The 15,751-nt window shown below is 38.1% G+C and overlaps 1 protein-coding gene across 1 annotated transcript in view; it reads right to left on the bottom strand.

Annotated features, from left to right (window-relative positions):
* LOC149051745 (polycystin-1-like protein 3) overlaps positions 1-2,302 on the bottom strand; it is a 3,000-nt gene extending 698 nt beyond the window's left edge. The window contains exons 1-2 of the mRNA XM_089214674.1: positions 822-2,302; positions 267-500 (exon numbers count right to left, since the gene is read on the bottom strand). Coding sequence (XP_089070800.1) covers positions 267-500; positions 822-1,556 — 969 coding nt within the window. The 5' untranslated portion in view covers positions 1,557-2,302. The remainder of the gene's footprint in view (positions 1-266; positions 501-821) is intronic.
* Between the last annotated feature and the right edge of the window lie 13,449 nt (positions 2,303-15,751).

Below are 15,751 nucleotides of genomic sequence, written 5' to 3'. Positions count from 1 at the left end.
TCTAACTCCCAGGGGTGACCAACATGCAACTTCTCCCAAATATATCCGAACATTATCCAGGTAACAGGTCATGAGAATACCCAAAATTATTAGGTAGATTTTTTTTTATCTTGATCTATTAGCAAATTGCCATGACTTATTTACAAACAAATTGTATAGCAACCGGAGGGAGATTTAAGAACAAAATCATGGGAGTGAAATGGTCATGCTGGAGACCATGCTTCGTTAAAACAACAGTCCTAAGCAAAATCTCGCTCGACACTCACATTTTTAACGTCTTCCTCGTCGAATTTCCTTACGATAACAAGCAAAGTCACATAACATAATAAAATCACCGCAATAACCACAATTACTGCGATATTTCCAGTTTCTGATAACTGCTGAAACTCGACTAAGACTTTGTCGAAGTCAATGGGAGTCGGTTCCACTAAAAGACTTCCCCCAAATGATGTCAAGTGGCTACAGCTACAGCTTAAAAATCCATCTAATTCTGCTAAAACCTGAAATCATAAATGCAAGATGTTAATGATAAAAATTATCATTTTGGCTGTCACCATAAATCACACTGTATCTTTTTTGTTTTAAGGCGCTTCTATGCCTCAGTTGGCTATCAAATCGATTCGACTGTCGTCTGAAAATGTTCTCTAATCAAAGATTAGCCTGAATTAAATGATAAGCTTAATGAGTGAAGATTATTACAATACCACAGCACTTTTGCAAACATTACTCGGGAAAGCTCAAATTATCTGAATAGTGTTGAATACGATTCCAAATTAGATAAAAAAGATTGCGCTGAAAAGCGTTACTTAATTTTCACTTACTCGACAACCAGATGATATCCACTTGTCACATGTTTCTGACCAGTAAACACAACTACCCAAGGTCACCTTCAGAGTGTAGTTCTGGTCTGTTGTGGAATCATAAACTGGCATCACAGGGACATTTTCATTCTGGGGTGGGGCAGGTGGTGGATCTTTGACATCGACGCAGGAGCGCTTCCTTCGCCTTCCACCAAGACAAGATCTTTTCTCCCTTGTGTGAGATAAGTTCACTGTGGCATTGTAATTTTTTAAGCCGAGAAAGTATTTCCCAGGACGCTCAGCCAGAACTTGTATCGGCGCACGTGGATTCACGGAGCAGACAGGTTGCCCGTCACTTTTGTCATGTGTGCTTATCATCCAAACACACTTTTTGTCATAAGAGATAGTAGCATTGAGGTCGTAGTTTTGAGTTGTCGGTTGCTGACCAAAACGCATATAGACAAACAGATGTACGGTTGGATCTTGAGGTTTGATATCCAGCATCAACAGGGTGTTTTCATACTTGACGTTTACCTCGTGGAAACGTAGATCATCGTTCTTTGTGAAATACCATGACTTTTCTGAAGCAGAGATTTTCTGAAGTTTTAAAGGCGTAACGATAACAATGTCTTCCGTGAGATTTGATACTTTAATAAGCTCGCTGTCGTTGTTTTTCAAGTGCAGGGTTACAACATCAGAGCCAACTCGCTCCTTTGTGCTGTCCCAAGTGTAAGGGTTGAAAGAAAACGAGAACATCTGAAAGAAGAATGACTAATAATTTGTTTGTTTTTGTAGACTGCTATAATTGAACACGTAAACAAGGTACTCATTCTTAGTATTAATCTTAAGTTATCATAAGTTAAGCGCAAAATAAAACTGAAAATATATTTGGAAAAACAACGAAAAATAAATAACATTCATGTGGTCACTTATTATGAAATATTTTCAGAGTCAGTTTTTTTGAAAGCAGAATGAAAATGAAGGAGAAATGGCGGGTGGAAGACTTGATCCTGTTATCAACTCAGTTGTAAGGTTTAACTAAGGCGATTTGAAGAAAATCAAGCTTGACTGATTTTTTTTTTGTTGTTTCAAGTGCCAGAGTTGAACATGTCAAAAGCAAAACAAGAAATATGATTGCTGGAGGTAACAACCAACCTCTTACCTAATGTGCTACTTTAATTTGACTGGTGTCGCTATCTGCCAAAAAAAAAAAAACTTGGATTGAAATTTGCCTGTAGGGCAGGAAAACCTACCTGAACATCTACAAAACTTGTTTTGTTTACTCCAGCGAGTAATAATTGGCTCTTAGAAGGTAAGATAAACCGGCCTTTTCCTGCTTTTATTTCCAGTCCTGAAAGTCTTTGGAGGCTATATCTTCCGACTGTCATGGATAGTTGTCCCGCTGTGAATGATATCGCTCTTTCATCAGGTACTGTCAAGGATAACACTGAGTCTGCAACTTTCTCAAGGGTCTTCATTGAAATCTTCACCAACAGTTTACCCTGTAGAAATTGCATAAATAAACATACAATGTAAGCAAATTACGGATTTTCGAAAGCTTAAAACAAACAAACAAACAAAGGTCCAAAATCTAAATGAAGAAGGGAGTAACGGTGAAGTTAACAACAATCTGCAATGGACCATTTGCCAATGAATAAAGTCTAATGTACATTACAGTACCAGTTGTTGAAAAGTTGACTTGAAGTCTTCTGATGCAATTACTGCTGCTGCCTTCAAAACGCTATTAAGACATGAAGCCAAGTTTTCTGCTAATAGGTCTGTCAGCGGTATGTCTGCTACGTCTTTTTTCCGGGCGAAAGACCATAGTCGTGACGTCATTGAACTGATGGCAGATAAGGAGAGATTCTGTGGAGTGCAAATAAATATCAATGAAGCTAAAAATGCTTTGTGGCGAATTAGCTAAAGTAAGTAGAAAATTATAGATTGGTTTATTTGATAACACAACAGTTGCTAGTTTTTCATGTTCGTGCGTTTCCGTGTTCCTCGTCTTTAATGTTGTTTCTTGAGCCTTTCTGACTAAATAGTGTCATGGTATGAAGACTTGACGTACCAACCAAGGCTATTCCAGCCCCAATCAATATTACGTAATTAACTCACCAAAAACTTGTGAGGTACTTTCTCCAGGACCTGAAGAGCAGAACCAATAACTGACGATTTTTGAAGCAGCTCGGAGACACTTTTCGCTTCCAAGGGCGAAATTTTTTTAAGGATGTGGTTCATAACCTTAAACAACGATAAAGATATTGGCTTAAAGTTACTTAAGCCAATGAAGAATTAGGCAGCCAGACTGTATCCCGCATATGAGGCTCGTTCCAAAGATAATATATCTAAAGACATATTTAGACTCAACTTATCCGGTTTCCCAATGATATTGCCAGTTAAAAACCATCAAATGATATAATTATTTGCAAGGGTATAATTTAACTAAATGCATCAAATCACCGAAAACTTCTAAGTTGAAATAAAGAAATGTCCGGTGATTTCCGCCTATGAAATGGATTTTCAAACCTCAATTTCAAAACGTTGTAAATATTCGCTTGAAATTTAATTCAAGGTTCGTTAGCGTTCTTCACTCGTCAGAACGGAATATGAAATTGTTTGCTCACACGCTCAACCTGTGAGAATATTAGAAAGTCAACATCTAACATGGAAGAAACGATTCTCGCGCTGGAAAAACATCAGATATTTAACGCAGCTCCATTTTTCGCAAAAATAGGTTCATCTATTTAATGCATTATACTTGTCTGTTCTTCGACAATTGATTTTTATTATTATTATCATTTTCTTCATACAAATACTTTGTTCCTTTTTTTGTATGTTTGGCTCTTGGTAAACTATTTGCTTTTCGGACACGATCGGAATGAAATATTTTTTAAAACTTTTTAATAAACAAGTTGGGTTCGAAAAGTACCTTGTATTTCTTTTGCAAATCCATTGAGGTTTCTTGTGAAACTGATAGAAGGATAGCGTTTGCTATCAGCGCCGCCTCTCTCAGGTTTCCGATCTCGATGAATTTGTTAAATAAACCGCTTTTTGCCATTAGAAGGTTTGTGATAACATCGGGTCTTATTTTCTGAGATGGCTGGATCTGCAAAAGTCAAAAGCAGGTATCTATAACTACTACTGATCTATTACTTATAGGGACCAATGTAAATTAAAATATTCTCACATCCTTTCATGCTAGACGTTAAATTAATGGTTAGCGACCTACCTGGACTGTCAAAGAGACTGGGGAAGCAGAATTTCCAAAACTGTCAGTCACTGTCGCGTTAAATTTGACAGAAAGTTGTCTGCATTGTTCCCAGGCGGTATCCAAGAGATATTTATGTTGTTGTTAACGCCATGATATAACACATTGTACAAACCGTTCTCTAGCCTGTATTGAAACTGGTAGGACAGAGGGGTGTTGTCACTTTCCCAGTTGCTACAGCACAGATTGAAATCAGTCTTCAGTGAGATGCCGCTTGGTGGAGTGATGGAGCAGTCCCCCCCTGTAGGGAGTATTGCTGTTAAAAAAATCGTAAACATGACAATCAGTCCCAATCCCTACACCATATGGACCATTAACAGAGTCAGGAGAAAAAAATGTATGCGCCATACAGCTACACAATTTCTTGCAATTACCGGTTCAGAAAGGTTCAAAATAGACCTGTGATATCTAACACCAAGAGTTCCAGATATATTGAAAGAAAATAAAATTTAGTCGAAAATTGGAATGCAGTGTGAGCTGAAAAAGCAAGATTATAAAAAAAAGGAGTATACTCATACAGGTTACTTTAATGAGAAATCTAAGCAAAATATTCGCCGCATTTAACTCCCAGAAGTGATTAACATGTAACTTCTCCCTGTGATATCCATACATTATCCGACAAAAGAGGTAATGAGAATACTCAAACTTATCAGACAGAAGTTGTTTTCTTGATTTAACATCATATCCTTATAACTAACTAACAAAGAAATGTGTAGCAGGTAGAGGGGAGAATTAACAATTAGATCTTGGGAGTTAAAGGATTAACAGTTTAGTCAACATCTACATGTGCTCGTACACATGCATTAACAGCTTTAATGTTGACAAAACTCGTACTTATGCAGATTTCCTATGAACTCATGTCATGACTTCAAAACTTTGATTATCACTTCAAAAGGAGAATGAAAAATAAATTTCAAATTTTTATTTATTCATTTGAGGTTATTTAGATCAAATTGAGTCTAACGTTCTTGCGACAACACGATCAAGACCTATGAAACTGCAATAAACCTGCAAGACTCCTGGCCTTGAATAATAACACCACAAACCAAATAAAAGGAAAAAGATTTATTGGAGCCGACGTGCTTGGTACTAAGAGTGTGGTGTTATTATTCAAGACCAGGAGTCTTGCAGGTTTATTGCAGTTTCATCGTTGAAAATTGTTTTGGCCAGAGAAAACTTCTGTAAAGAGGACTGCGAATAACGCGAAGAGGCTAGAAACAAACTAAACAGAACTGCGCTAAGCGCGGACCAAACTGAACTCACAAACTGTACTGACAAACTACGATATCAAAATACGCTAGAACATGCGGAAAATAAAACTATAGAAAGGCGCTAATGAAGATGAAACAGCACGGAAACGCTAACGAGGGCACGAAAACTGACAGAAAGAGATAAACACCTAGATTAACGCCAAAAAAGAAGACTAAACAAATGGACGAAAAGAAGTATAAACTAATTTGCGTACGCAAAGGAAAAACAAATTAGGCAAGAACGAATAATCAAAAAAAATGTTACACTTGGATCTAACACTTATGTACAACTACCGGTAATGATGGGAAATGCAAACGACGTAGAGGTTCATAATTTCAAGGTTGTCACCATTATTCAATTTACAAAACTTGAATGAAACGGATATTTTATAATAAGTGGACGCTAGCGAGGACCTTTTTGGTTTCCTTTCAACACAGGTTTTACTAGATGCGTTATAACACCTCAAGTTGCCGCTGTTACGAAGTGCTACACCTGAGTACATAGGATATAGTATATAGTGTATAGTACCATACCTTGCTGCAAAAGCCATGGCGAAGGCGAAGGCGAAGGCGAAGGCGAAGGCGAAGGCGAAGGCGAAGGCGAAGGCGAAGGCGAAGGCGAAGGCGAAGGCGAAGGCGAAGGCGAAGGCGAAGGCGAAGGCGAAGGCGAAGGCGAAGGCGAAGGCGAAGGCGAAGGCGAAGGCGAAGGCGAAGGCGAAGGCGAAGGCGACGGCGAAGGCGAAGGCGAAGGCGACGACGAAGGCGAAGGCGAAGGCGACGGCGACGGCGACGGCGACGGCGACGGCGATGGCGATGGCGACGGCAATGGTGATGGCGATGCTTAAGATGGATGAGAATGTTAATCTTCGATTAGAACGACATGTAAACCGAGCTCTTTTTTACTATTTACTGTAGATACTATCATACCTTGCATACCTTGCTGCGATGGCGACAGCGACGGCGATGGCGACAGCGACGGCGACGGCGACGGCGACGGCGACGACGACGGTGACGGCGACGGCGACGGCAACGGCGAAGGCGATGCTTAAGATGGATGAAAATGTTAATCTTTGATTAGAACGAGATGTTAACCGAGCTCTTTTTTACTGTATATAGTATAATACCTTGCTGCGACGGCGATGGTGACGGCGATGCTTAAGATGGATGAGAGTGTAATCTTCGATTACAACAACATGTTAACCGAGCTCTTTTTTGCTGTTTACGGCTTTTCTTCTGGCACAGGTTTGTATATTTTTCAAAATGTTGGGTAGCGAATGACAGGGAACGCAAACGATAATCTTAAGCTTGTCACCATTACTCAATTTACAAAACTTGAACGAAACGGATATTTTATAATAAGTGGACGTTAACGAGGACCTTTTCGGTTTTCTTTCAACACAGGTTTTACTAAATGTGTTATAACACCATAAGTTGCCACTGTTACGAAGTACTTTACCCGAACTGTGCTAAACGAACGGACACTGTTGGAATACATTACAAATACCTCGAACATCCCCATTGTTAACGCTATTATGAGAGGAAAAGACTAATAGGCAATGGCTTTAGGCAAATGATACGGTAGTTGGATAAATGTTGTATTACTTAGCTATTGGCTTGATCGCGATACTCTCCGGCGTTAATGTCTGTGCACGTTTTTTCGTAACTAACACCATCGCATTCTCGAGTACATTAAGCACCGAAAAAGTCTCAATTACACTGAGAACCATTACATTGGGCATCAGCAAGTCTTTCGGGTCCCCCACCCTAATCCCTTATCATTTTGTACCTTTGCCTTTCTGAGAACGGCTTATTTTTTGTACTTGGGACATATCTGACGCCATTGTAGTGACCAACTCTTCTTACCGTATTGTTGCGTGCAAGGTGGTCCAACGTAGTCTTGGTAAGAGTCCTGCGAAAAGTTTTGTTCAGGAGCTGAGTCTGTGGAAAAAATATCACAAACACAATATAGAGGAATTAATTATTCCAAAAAGAAAACAATTGTTCTTTTCTGAGCAGCAACACTATTCAAACTATTATTATTATTATTATTATTATTTGAACTATTCAAATTTGCTTTGCGCCTGCACCGGAAAAAATGATCTTTTTTTTTCATGAATAAAGATAACTCTGTTTGCGTGCAGAGCGGTATGTTGGTTGCAACCGAATCAGATTGCCGTATAAGGGTTCGTAATCCGCAGCAATCAGATTGCCACAGTAGGGTATGTATCTCACACTAATCACACCACCGCATTAGGGTATTATGTCGCACCAATGACATCATAACCTTCAGATGTCTTGTACCAATCACAACGTTTAGGTATTGTTTTCTCTTAAGTGATGTTATGGAATCAGGGGGCCGTGTACAAAGAATAACTTTAACCAGAAATTTTGGACCCGTTTGATGAGAGTAATGGTTTGTGAACTTCGCATGAGCCTCGTTCTTTGAAGACGAGAGTTATCGGGATATGAAAGTGTCGCATTTAACTTGTTGTATCATCTTAAGTTTAAGTGTGTCTTTTCCGCTATTTTTCTCACAGCGCACACGCTTAACAACTTACCTCCTATCTTAATTCACGGGTCATACACAAGGAGGGGATGTGCAGATCGAACTAGGAGCGGGAGTATTTCATGCCGTCCGACAAAGGTACAGAGAACAGCAAACAGCTAGTTACAACTGAATTACCTCTCGCGCTCTCTCTCGTGTGCCGCCGCGTGACAAGAAAACCCAGAAGACCCAGTGAAAAAAATGGGAACGTATTCCCTGTCCTAATGCAGGCGCACCAACCTCTGAGGGTTAAAGGTAAAATAGGCTAAATTATATACAAAAAAAATTAACTTAAAGCTCGAAAAGTTCGAGAAATGAGATGAATACATCACAAATGTCAAACCTTTTATTCGACCAACAAGAAAAGACGCAATTAACGCCATAGCGGCTCAAGTGCTTAAATACTGATCAGAAAATATTGACATTCTCTGTCACTGTCCCTACAGTTAAGTTCCGCCGTATGTAAATGCATTTACCTCAACGTTCAAAGTCCAATCAGAACATACTACATAATTGCACTACATGAACTGAACATGTGGCACTTTTTCATGCCCTTGAATTGTATTCCGCCGGTCAAATTTCATTTTGCCTTATTAGATTTCACTCCATCGAGTGTCATTTCCTTGTAAACAAACTGCATCCTATCACTTATTCGAACCGTATTATCCAACACCACTGAAAGGAATTCACACGGAACTAACTGCTACTGATAGTAAATTTTCAACGCAGTTCTCCTGCGTTTTGACTTTTTACGAATCAAGGTCGCTTTTAGCTACCTTGGATTAATCCCATCGCGTGTTAAGTCAGGGAGCAAATGCCAGATAGGTAACAACCAATCAAGGAGCCCCCTTTGAGATACTACAACTATATTCTCTTGTTCAATGTATCTATAGAGTCTATTGGAGATACGATAGTTTCATTTTTCTTTTCTCAGTAAAATTACGCGGAATTACATTTTAAAGCAGCTAACTGTAGACGAATAATGTTGATTTTCTCCCTGTTAGAAGAACGGCAGTAAGGGTAGTCTCTTTCTCAACAGTTATTTTGTCTCGTCACGTAACGCGCTCGCTCTCCAACGTGGAATATAGGGCGTTGTGTGACAAGACTAAGCAACAGCTGCGAAGGAGAAAAAGGTAAGCGTGGCACCCATGCATTTTATTTTCGCCGATAAGTTTTTAGACAAGAGAGACAATAGACCACAAAATACCTGAGTGAGTTTAGATAAATTTGTTTTTTTTTTCTTTCTCTTGAGGTGAAGTAGGGAGATACTTTCGTTATTTTAAAAGTTATGCTCTTTTTTGTCATAAAACTGAAAACGTAAGGAACACAGTGTCCGATCTCAATCCTCCAGGCCAAAATAACAAATTTTGTATGCTACGCATGCCTATGTTTATCTTTTTAGTAAGCAGAACATCGATTAAATTCCAACTCAGTATTGAAAAGAAAACTATCTACGCCCTCTGGTGACCTACGAGAACTGAGGTAACCCTTACTAACCTCGCTTTAGATCGAATTGTTTGCCTTATTCGAATTAGAAGCAGGATGTTCGGTTTATTGTGTTCACTGTACATTTTGCATTACATTGAATTTAGCCCCTGAAACTTACAGTTCGAACGATCGGATCTCGAAAGAGAATACAATAAACATAAAATTGATTCCCTATGCGAAGAACGACTAAGTCTCGAAGTCTTTTGTGTTTGTTTTATAAAACGAGAATTGGCATGTATCTTTACCGACATGAGTCACTAGCTTTGCACAAAAGATCACGCACTTTACATCATCACGCTTTATTATCTAACAAAGCAATCGATCGATGACTCTTTGAAGTTGGTATTCACTACCATTTTGTTCGATCGAAAGGACAAACTAACTACGTGAAAATTAGCGATAATTGAAAGTTTCACAAGTGTTTTTACTCGTAATAGTGATAGTAACAGAAACATCTAAAACTTTCCTCTGCTCACAATGTTAAAAGTTAGACATATGTATATATTGAAAACGGTCATTGAGATTGTTTCAAACCCATTTACATGCATACAAATGTAAGTGTAAACTTGATCCCGACTGTCAGAGAGTTTATAAAAATTAGGTCGTGAGTATCACAAACGTTAACAAAGAATGTTCTTATTACGCCTAAGCGCTTCTGGTACCTTTTGGTTTACTCAAAATAATAATAAACAAAAACAAAAAGGGAAAAAATAAAACAGAACAAAACAAACAAAAAAAAAAACAACAACAACAACTTACCCTTGGAAATCTCACAAACATAAGCCTGCCAGGGTGCACTGGTACTATTAACACTACCAAACACGGCCCGTATGCCATTACTGGACAACTTGTACATGAAAGCCGCGTCGTGTTCACCACTCGGCTCCCCTTTTCCCCATTTGCGAATAGTCAGCGGTCGTTCACTCACCCAGGTCCAATTGCCGGCCTTTTTAGTTAAACCAATACTCCATTTACTTCTATCGAGCAAAGTATTTCGCCTTTGAATCTCGTCATTGATGAACTTCCATTCCTCTTCGGTTTCAATGGAAATTAGGTCCCCTCCTTGTCTTTGGCAAGTTTCTCTGTTCCAGAGCCAGTACGATCCATACATCGAAAATATGTACCAAGAGTTCTTAAAAGTTATGTTTAAGCATCCTACAAAATGATAAAAACGGAAACAAAAGTACTAATTATCATAATGGTGATAAGCAAAGTGATAATAATAACAATGGTTAAAATATAAAAAGACTATGATCACAATCACAATAGAGGAGAAAAAAAATTGATAAAGAAAACGTGACTTTGTTTTCGTTTTCTATTTCATTCATTTTTTTTTAATTTAACATCTTTAGTTTATGTTTGATCAGTGTCAATTAATACAATACATCTTTCTTCACTACAGCGTCCACCATCTCTGCCCTGCTTTTATAAATTAGTTAACTTCACATCAGCTAAGATTATCTGTGAGTTTATGTAATTTTAGTAGTTGACTTTTTGGATATTAATTAGTTTCTCGTTGAACTGACACCTCCCCTCACCACACCCCCTATTCTTCCTCCCCCATCCGAACAGACTTAAAAAACGTAAAACTAAATTTGAATGTAAGTTCTCATAAATGTGCAACTGGAGATACGCAGTAAACCGCATACAGTTGACGGAAAGAAAAGGGAAAAAATTAAAGTGCACGCGACAAACTCAAAAGATCATCTGGGTGGCGGTAATCAAGATAACAGAAAACGGAAAGATAAATTAATTAGGGTTAGCTTGTGCTTTTCTTCCGATTTTCATGCAGTTTCGGATTTAAATTCAGTCTTCAAGGTTCCAACCCATGATGTCTCGTCCGTAAAGTGACATTTTTTTAGATTTCCCTGAAATCCTGAGGTCGTCGAACCATGACCTGAAAGCTACCGGCAATACCTCTCAAGGTTATCGCTTGCACTTCTGACACGCTTTTCCCCGAAAACTTTTCCTGAAAGAACTGTATTTATCATTTGTTTTTCTAAGAGGGCACGGTAACAAATCGTGCAATCTTTGTGGTTCTTAATGCGGTCCTGATTTTCCTATCTCTGCCCAGCGTCACGGCAACGCTTGTTCGAGTCGCCAGCTACAACCCTAGCTTCGTTGCCATTTTTCATAAATATATTTCGTTTTGCAAGCTGAGTAGTATTTTTTAAGAAAATCATTTTAAAACAAATCAAGCTGATTAATAACTTATTAATCCTCTCTTTCTCTCTCTCAAGTCACTATGGCTGCCGGAAAAAAGAATGGTTTTGAAATTATTTTTGATAGCAAATATGCTATTAAATGGGTTGACACGCGGCCAAAAAACCGTTTGTAATTGACCTAGACCTTCACTAGAAGTAATTCAGGAAGTTAGAACGTGAGGTATTTGTTTAAAATTGAATTCATTAATGAATTTTTCATTCATTTGATATCTGAGTTCTTTCAAACAATTTGTTCATTGTTCATTGGTGTCAGGTTGTGACAGATACTTGTTAAAAAAAATATTTCAAAGTTTGTATGGCAGCCTCTTAAATCACCTTTTCCATTACACAAACAAAAATATTTCGGTCAAGCCTCTATTTAATTTGCATTACCTCAGTCTGTTTCAACTACCATTTTACTCGTTCAAAAACTGTTCAGTTCATGGAGGATCTTGCCGTAATTACAGCCCAAAATCGTTAGGGTTCTTTTGGAAAATATTTCGTTGAGTTTACAAAAAAAAAAACTGTTATTTACCAGCCAAGGTCGGGATAAACTGTGCACTGTCTTCAGTGCCGGTACTCAAGACCTTGGGCATACATACTTCGATGTGTAATGTTAAAAAGAGCATGGATTCACTCACTGACGTCAGTGATCACGCCTTGTAACTCGTGGCAAGGGAAAATTGCGTTGGCTAGATTATCCCAACCGCAGCACGCTCGACAAAAGTTGTGAAATATATAGTATCCATCGCTGTTTTTCAAGCTGCAGGCGATGCAAAAAAAGGAAACTTCCAGTGATCATTTTTTTTTCGAAACATATGTCCCCGTTTTTTTCATGGGCAATATGTTCAGCTACTGATACACGCTTAAAAGTTCATTCGTTGCTCACACGTACAAGTGAGGTGAGCCGAGCATATTATGTGAACAACATTTTTACTTTTAAGAAGCAAGAGAAATTTTCCTGACACAAGTGCAAGACTGCAATGTTTCAGCACATAATATACTTCATGGTTGGAATATGATCTTACCTCCGGGCATCTCGCAAATGAAGGCGTTTTTATCACGCCGAAAGATACCATTAAAGAGGCCTCCATTCTTAGATATTTCCGCGCAAGCGTCGTTACCATCTGGCTGAGAATCTTGCCATTTCGATATACTTAGTTTTTTTCCACTCGACCAAGTCCAATCCCCGGCGTATCTCTTCCATAAACCAATGTGCCACGCACTAGTATTCGAAGTAGTACGCTTTTGAATCTCATCATTGATAAACTGCCATTCTTCTTCAGTTTCGATGGAGACCAAGTCACCTCCCTGATCATTACAGACACTCCTGTTTTCATCCCAATCTCCTCCGCTTTTCGAAATTATATAGGATGAGTCTCTAAAACAGGTTGCTTGGCACTCTGTGGGAAAAAAAATTAAAGGAATAAATAAACGAAAAAAATGTACACTGATTGTAACGATAGTGATAATTATGATGATGGAGGCAAATAAATAAATAAATAAATGAAAAAATGTATACTGATAATAACAATAGTAACAACGATAAAGATGGAGAAGAAAAAAAAATTATACCATTAATGATAAAAAACAATGGGCATCAAAACCCGCTACCTCACCGAAGGAAAAATTAGAATTAGGCAAGGTTTTAAAAGTGGGAATTGGGGAAATCAGGGCAATCATGATAGCAGCGTTAGTCTTTGACTTTTTTGTTTTGCTTTCCAACTAACGTTTTTAATCGCAAAACGATGTCATTGCAGCAGGAAGTCTATGACTAATCATTTTGATAATTCATTAAGATCCTTTTTTTTCAGTTTATTTAAAGATACAGAAATATTAAATTGTAATTACACTGCCTCACCTGTTCCTGGCAATTCCATCATCAAATGAAGGATGACTGTAGAAGAGAAAATGGGAAAAGTATTTGATTGTTATGTCGAAAATAACATTTGAAACAATAAAAGAGTTTCTTAGATTTCAGGTAAGACTAGTAGTAAAGCATTTTATTCGCTACATGCACCTTAAAATCTAACCATGACTTTTTTACCTTCCCTAAGGAGCTGACTGAGAAATTGAAAGAAAGAAATGCAGTATCTCCACAACCAGTCGAGCAAAACTTGTTACATATCGAAAAAATTTTTAAGGATACGGTTGACCTTCGCAAACGTTCAAGAGATTCGTTAAGTTGTCGTTACTCGCAGACGCAACTTGGAAAGTATTATGTAGCGGGCAAAGGAGATGAACTAAAACCGAGCTAAATTTCCCTGATGTAAAAGAACAAACACTTGGGCGGTGGAATTTGTACCTATTCAAAACTAGTCCAGATCTTTAAATGTTGAGAGCACGATTGTTTATTGACATGCGAATCCTTATATGTCACCAACCCATTGTTAACGAGAACATATTTGCAAATTCGCCGATGCTCCTTGTGGGAGTTTGGGTGTCCTGTGGTTGGTCGTCAAGGTAGATAGATAAAAAATAATGAAAATAATAAAAAAAATATATAATCAAACAAAAAAACAACAAAAAAAAACTAAAAAACATATTTCTCTTATAATGTTATCTTCTTTATACCCGAAATCAAAATCTCGAACAGCGTTAAGGTATTTTCGTATTTATTGTTATCTCTTTTTTTTCATCATAACGGTTCCGTAGGTTCCGCTGGTTCCAGAGATTGCTAAGATTCCACAGTCTGCTGATATTCAATCTATTATCACCCCATATTGTTCTTGTTTGCTTGGTTTTTTTTTTCTTTTTTACGTCCAAGGCAATTGCGGGAGATTCATTTCGAAATACAAAACCCCAACGGGTTTTGCGTTTGGTATGCTGCGGAGTCCGAAAACCGAATTTCAAGGCAAACCGTATGGTTTACATTCTCTATTATCGTAGTGAAAAAGCATGTTTTTTTTCTTTTTGCTTCCAAAGTTATATTAATAATTCACGCCTTTAAGTGACTACATGCCAAGTTATGTCAACACTCTAAATTTTTCGCAATGCCGATCGCCAATAGAAACACAGAAGTGTCCCTCGTTGTCTCGGGAGACTGTCAGCAAAAACATATTTTGTGGGTAATAGTTGCCCTTACCAGACCGTAGTTAAATAATCTGCCGACCGGCAATTTGAATGGAATTTTTTTTTTTTTAACTCAAAAGTAGCTTGAGCTCGCTGCGGTAGAACTCGTTAATGATTGCTGACCGTGTGCGCGTCGCTTCAACCACGAGCCCTTATCTGTTTCGGTGAGTTTCTTCCTCGATAATTGTGCTTAGAGCCAGGATTCTTTTTAGGTTTCATCTTAGAAATATTCCCTTTTTTCTATCTTTCACAGAATAGTTTTAAACGCAGACAAATAGCAAAGGTCTCAACATGCAACCGAAATCATATGTTTACATGATGGATGTACTTCCAACGGGAAGTCTATGACTGATTATTGTTATAAACTAGGGAGATATTTTTTTTTTTTTGCAGAACATTTTAAGGTAAATAAATTGCTAAATTTGGAATTACACTACCTCGATGTTCCTTGCAATTTCATTTCAAACAATGAAATAGTACTGGCAAAATATCTTATAGCATCTAGTCAGTTTTTATTTGTTGTGCTTTAGCATCGGTTTTGACGTTTTCTTTTACCTTAGAAGGCTAACGTTAAAAATCTAAAACATAAAGCAGGTCGGCATCATGTCACCCTGAAGAAGCTTATTGACTGCAAAAATGACTCTTATCAAACGAAAAGGAGTCGAATACAATTCCGCCCCTAAATACGTGAAGACTTGAGGTAAAACGTTAACTGACCGAACAAACCCTAACTAAGAATGGGAAATTCCTAGTGATATTCTCCTGTTGTTATTCTAGCGCTAATTCAAGGAGTTTGATTGTTTTGCCGCCGTTACAGAAAAATAAGCAAACTTTTTTCTTGAAACGGTCGAACACCTCTACGAAAGAGATGAATACTTGCCACTTGACTTGCGTCTCTCTTTGTTTGAAGCGGCCGAGGGTAGCAGGATGCCCCGATACCGACATTCCCCATCATTCATTTCGTAATTCATTTTTTAATTCATCATCTTCTTTGTTTCTAGAGCATAACCAAGAGAAGTAGTAAAGCTTGTACTTACTTAGCGCACAACGTAAAGACAGGGCTGTGAACATTTTGCTGGTTTGAATCCCACGCATCGCACCACTTATCAACTTACTCAATC

Source organism: Pocillopora damicornis, chromosome 1 (genome assembly GCF_964200805.1).
Source record: "Pocillopora damicornis chromosome 1, jaPocDami1.2, whole genome shotgun sequence".
In the NCBI taxonomy this organism is placed as follows: domain Eukaryota; kingdom Metazoa; phylum Cnidaria; class Anthozoa; order Scleractinia; family Pocilloporidae; genus Pocillopora; species Pocillopora damicornis.
This window is presented reverse-complemented; position numbering and strand designations above follow the sequence as displayed.